Source organism: Setaria viridis, chromosome 4 (genome assembly GCF_005286985.2).
Source record: "Setaria viridis chromosome 4, Setaria_viridis_v4.0, whole genome shotgun sequence".
In the NCBI taxonomy this organism is placed as follows: domain Eukaryota; kingdom Viridiplantae; phylum Streptophyta; class Magnoliopsida; order Poales; family Poaceae; genus Setaria; species Setaria viridis.
Genome location: NC_048266.2, coordinates 34,398,780 through 34,404,214, shown reverse-complemented (window position 1 = coordinate 34,404,214; position 5,435 = coordinate 34,398,780). Strand labels below are relative to the sequence as shown.

General features: G+C 43.3%; 1 protein-coding gene across 2 annotated transcripts; it reads left to right on the top strand.

The window, feature by feature from the left end:
• Positions 1–1,123: 1,123 nt before the first annotated feature.
• LOC117853892 (probable protein phosphatase 2C 57) lies at positions 1,124–4,491 on the top strand. 2 transcript variants are annotated; one of them, XM_034736172.2, is made up of 4 exons: positions 1,124–1,361; positions 2,488–2,694; positions 2,876–3,087; positions 3,638–4,491. In XM_034736172.2, the coding sequence occupies exons 1-4, from the start codon at positions 1,272–1,274 to the stop codon at positions 4,203–4,205; spliced, it is 1,077 nt and encodes a 358-aa protein (XP_034592063.1). In that variant the 5' UTR covers positions 1,124–1,271; the 3' UTR covers positions 4,206–4,491. The 2 variants fall into 2 exon arrangements, with proteins under 2 accessions (XP_034592063.1, XP_072149371.1); XM_072293270.1 differs by lacking the exon at positions 2,488–2,694.
• The last annotated feature ends 944 nt before the right edge of the window (positions 4,492–5,435 follow it).

Here is a 5,435-nt window from a genome sequence, read left to right as displayed (position 1 = left end):
TTGTTTTAAATTGTTGGATTCCATGGTATGGTTTCCCAACATCAATTCTCAATTCTGCGGATATCTAAACAGCAATATTCATCGTTAAATCCAATTCCAATTCTCAATTCCGAGCTCTAAAGCTAATATCCAAAGAGGTGTTTAAGTTTTTATGTATACCAAATCATAAGAAGCAAAGTAAATTGTACAGTACTCCCTCCGTTCCCTCCGTCCCATAATGATTGTTCGTTTAGCCTTCAAAATTTATCCCACAAAGAGTGTTCATATAACTTTCAGATAATCCAACAAAGGCCCTCATAATACCTATGGTCCAGTTAACGAATCGATGCCTGAGCAAGGCTCGCTAAATAAGGAAAGCTAGTAGGTCCGACAATTACTGCTAGCGTGCATGCATAATTAATTCTACTCAGTAATCCATCCGATTAAGAAGAGTTAGAGGGTGTTTGGTTCCAGGGACTATCGAATGTTTAGGTACTAATTAGGAATATTAAATATAGGTTAATTATAAAACTAATTGCACAAATGAAGACTAATTAGTGAGATGAATTTATTAAGCCTAATTAGTCCATGATTTGACCATGTGATGCTACGGTAAATATGTGCTAATCATGAATTAATTAGACTTAATAGATTCGTATCGCGAATTAGCCACGGGTTATGCAATTAGTTTTATAATTAGTTCACGTTTAGTCCTTGTAAGTGTATCAAACATCCGATATGATCCGAACTAAAAATTAGTCCATGGATCTAAACACCCCTATTAGAAATACTTTGAACTTTTAGCATTTAGCATTGCTACTATATTATCTAAAATTTTCTAAACGCAGTGTGTTGATAGAGGAGCATATGATATGATGGGTTATAGCCGTCACATGTGAGTATGTGACTGGTCCCGTGCACGCTCCGGCGCCCCATCCGCTCGACACGTCCCCGCCTCCGCACGTGCCCTTTATCCAGCCGCCCCACCAATGGCAGCGCGAGCCCCGCCCACCGGATCTCGCATCCCCACGGAGCTAACCAGCGGCTAACCGCCGCTGCTACTCGCCGTGATTAGCTTAACCACCCCCAGAATTTACCAAAACACCCCTGCTCTGCCCCCCTCCTTTTCCCTTCTTTTTCCGGGCCGTGCCCCGGCTTTCCTGCTACTGTTCACACTCCACAGTACGGAAGGCTACTGCAGGCAAGCAGCTCCGGCGCCGAATCCGAACCCTAACCCTAGCCGATTCGGTTCCGGGCCACGGCGCGCGCGGACTCCGAGGGGAGCGGCGGCGATGGAGGAGCAGGTGCCTCGAGGCGGCGGGGGGAGGCCCCCGATCCCGGCGGGGGGGAGGAGGCCGGCGCTCGCGAGGCACGCCTCCTTTGTAAGTCTTGCTTCCCTCCGGATCTCTCCGCGATCTCGCTTCCTTCGGCCTGGCTAGCACGGTAGCTTGCGTGATCTGCGCGAAAGGTGGGGGCTTTGTGTGGCGGTCGGCTTGATTCGTGCTTAATCTGTGCTGTCACGTGTGGCTGCTGCCTCCTCCGATGCGAGGTGGGAGCTGATTGTGCCAACTGCCAAGGAGCTAGGGTTAGCACCGGTGTTATGGGATGGTAGGTGTTGTCCCGGATTTGGGCGGGGAGAAGAGACAGGGGGATAAGGAATCTTGGGTTCTGAAGCTGCTCGTACATCCTCGTTGTACTAGAGTACTGGTAGTGACTAGTAAGTTGGGGGCAAGATGCTTGGATCCGTGCGGTTTATCTGGATGCAGGCTATTGAGAGTCTAGAAAGCTGTCATAATTACTTGTGATCCGTTGGCTCAGATTATATGAAATGAATCAATCATATATTCTAGTATCTAACGGATCAAGTACTGGGTGCAGGGGACATTCCAGAATGTTTGTGGGAAGTAATTACAGTCTTAGTATCTTTGTCGTGTGTATTTATTGAAGACAGGTACTTGGTAATGGACATGAATACATGATGATCTAATTTTCCTCCTGATATGCGTTTTATTCCGGCAAAGGTTGGTTTATGATGGCCTCTGGTGAAAAAGGCTGGGTGGGGGTTTGAGTACATTGCAAAAGAGCATGATTGCACAGTTACTCTGGTACTTATATGTCTTGAAAAGTCTGATACCCCCACTTCCTGTTCTGACCTATTGGCCCCAGAACATTATTCAAAGTTCTGTCTTGTGTCTGCTACTCTGCTTTATATATTGATTGATTCCATAAATTATCCACCCCACAGTTGGGAAATCCCTAACCTATTTTTATATTCCCCCATCAAATGATCTCATAGATCTCTAGATACCTGGTTTATGTTTAGAAATTTTGGGACCACTTGTATCAAATTTTTCAGGATTTACTTGATAGAACGATTAATAAGGTGATACGCACATGTTTGTCTTTTACGTTCTCATTATAGTGAAAAAGGATTTGAAACAAAAAAATTCACATCAGTTTAAAAGTTGTATATTTGATTAGTTTTTATAAATGGATCTGGTTTTGAAGGTGAGGAGTCCTGCAAACAGTACAAGGCCTGAAACTGAGAGAACTTTTGAAAGCATGGACACTGAATTTATTCCAGTTATACGGTCTGGAGGCTGGGCTGATATTGGGTCAAGGCACTCAATGGAGGATGTGATCATTTTCTCTGATAATTTCATGCAAGATTTTGGATTTGAAAGTTATGAAGAAGGCCCCAGTGCCTTTTATGGGGTGCGTTCTTTATGAAATTCGGCAGTGTACAATTTCCTTTCTCAACATTGCAATAAATCCTAGCAGATTGTGGTCATTTCATGTCTAGAGAAACAGTATTTACTTCCTACTTGGAAAGTAGTTTAGTCCATGTGGCAAGCTTTCCTGCATGTTTAACCTTATTTCAATTTCATTGTTTTAGGTTTTTGATGGACATGGTGGAAAGCATGCCGCTGATTTTGTGTGCAGCAATTTGCCAAGGTTTATTGTTGAGGATGAGGGATTCCCAAGGGAGATAGCAAAAGCAGTGTCCTCTGCATTCTTGCAGACTGATGCTGCTTTTGCAGACGCTTGTTCTCTGAACTGCGAACTTGATTCTGGCACAACTGCGCTTGCAGCACTTGTGGTTGGGAGGTAAACTTCTGTGGTTGTAGCCTTACCAAGTTATTATAACTACTATTTGAATTTTGTTACTACATATGTGCATTCAGAGCCCTTTTTTTGTTTTTTATCCAAGTTGTCAAAATCAATTGTAACATGTACACGCATGCACACGGTGTATGACACATGATAACTACCATCTGAAGCATATCATTACTTATGTACAATGAAAACTTTCTTATTTGCTATTATGGTATCATGTGCCCTTTTGTGGCATTTGCACTCATGCACATAATAGCAAATGTGCAGACCAGTTGCACATGCCTTCAATTTTTTTCCTTACAAAAATCTGTATCATGTGTCCTTTGGTGACTGCAATTTTGCAAATTTTCATGTGCATACATATGTTTTTTACATGTTCAGGTGTGTTTTTCTCATTAAGACAGGTTACTGAAAAGAACTACTATTGACTGCAATTTGTGAATTACTAAATTTGTTAGTGCTGCTGTCTCAAATTTACACACTACTAGCTTTTCACTTAATCCTCAACTGCTGGTATATTTATGTTCTGGGTGCTCGACAGGTCACTTCTGGTTGCAAATGCTGGTGATTGTCGAGCTGTACTTTGTCGTCGTGGAAAGGCAATTGAGATGTCTAGGGACCACAAGCCATCTTGCAACTTAGAGAAGATGCGTATTGAGGCATTGGGTGGATATGTTGATGATGGCTACCTGAATGGGCAGCTCAATGTTGCACGAGCAATCGGGGACTGGCACATGGAAGGCATGAAGGTGTGTGGTGGTCTAGGCCCTCTTAGTGCCGAGCCTGAGGTAATGACAATGGATCTTACTGAGGAGGATGAATTCCTGATCATGGGTTGCGATGGGATCTGGGATGTATTCCGCAGCCAAAATGCGGTAGATTTTGCCCGCCGGAAGCTCCAAGAGCATAATGACCCAGCTGCTTGCTGTAAAGAACTAGTTGATGAGGCCATCAAGAGGAAGAGCGGCGATAACCTTTCTGTGGTTGTCGTCTGCTTCAACTCTAGGCCACCTCCTGTCCTAACAGCTCCGAGGCCTCGTGTACAGCGGAGCATATCTGCGGAAGGACTGAGGGAGCTGCAAAGCTTCCTTGATAGCCTGGCCGATTGACATGGGGCTCTAGGAGCCCCAGTATACTGTAAGTTTTGACCTTTTCCATAGCTTAGCTTGGAAAATAGGTTTAGCATGAGCTGTCTTATAATTTCGCTGAGATGGCTGTTGTTGAGTAATCCGGAGTTGTAACATATGCTGCGGCTAATTGTCTCTGCAGTTGAGAGTATTTATTGGTTTCTGGGACATGTTAACTTTGTAAGTCTCAAATGATCAGAGTCGACATTTCTTAGATCTCGATGAATTAGTGCTGGTTTTGGTAAAAGGAGATTAATGTTCTTGAACATTTTCCTGTGTTATTCGTTTTGGATAAGTCATTTAACTGAAAAACAGCAGTTTTGGCTTAAAAGTGCATGAACTTTCTAAGGAAGGTAGGCATGGTTGTATGTTGCTACACTACAGTGAACAGTTTTTCTTTTCTTCCATGGGTGGCCCAAAATGTATATCCAGGGTGTTGGGCCAGGCCAGCGTGTGCTGTTGCTTCTTGTTTGGATGCTTCTTTTGTTGTTGCTGCAATCTTCGTTGAGAAAAGTAACCTGGAAAACCAGGCGACTGTCACTATCAGGTCCTGGCTAACTGTAGTGGCACTTGTGATTGAACCGGCTTTGGCACCTGATTCAAGGGGTGTTTGGTTCAAACTGCTTATTTTTAGCACATGTCACATCGAATGTTTTAAATTATTTACAAAACCTATTATACAGATGAAGGCTAAACGGCAAAATGAATCTATTGAGCCTAATTAGTTCATGATTTGACAATGTGCTGCTACAGTAAATATTTGCTAATGGTGGATTAATTAGACTTAATAGATTCATCTCGCCGTTTAGTCTCCATCTGTACAATTAGTTTTATAATTAACTCATATTTAATCCTCCTAATTAACTTTTGAATATTCGATGTAACCAATGTAACATGTACTAAACTTTAGCTTAACGCCCCCTCAACTACAGCTCCATGCAGCCGTTAGAGAAGTTCATCAGTGACATCTTTTTACCATAGATCACAGGCGCAGCGCTGCTGCACTGCCTTTCACCATCACCTCATGGAGCAGATCACGTCAGAAAAGTAACCGCAGGTCAACTCATCAGTTCCCATGAAGTGTGATGCTTCCTAGCTAAGGATGTCGATGAGGGCCCAACAAGCCACCGAGTGAGCAAATCCCTGACGATGAAACCTCTCATCTTTTTCACCTTTCAACCTATCAGTGCTGGCTTTCACCGTCACACCGAA

What these genes read in the sequence shown, in the direction of transcription:
- LOC117853892 (XM_034736172.2), top strand. Translation starts at nt 1,272, where the DNA reads ATGGAGGAGCAGGTGCCTCGAGGCGGCGGGGGGAGGCCCCCGATCCCG. An exon ending in TCGCGAGGCACGCCTCCTTT is followed by an intron (nt 1,362 to 2,487) that starts GTAAGTCTTGCT and finishes CTGGTTTTGAAG; the next exon opens with GTGAGGAGTCCTGCAAACAG. An exon ending in GCAGCACTTGTGGTTGGGAG is followed by an intron (nt 3,088 to 3,637) that starts GTAAACTTCTGT and finishes GGTGCTCGACAG; the next exon opens with GTCACTTCTGGTTGCAAATG.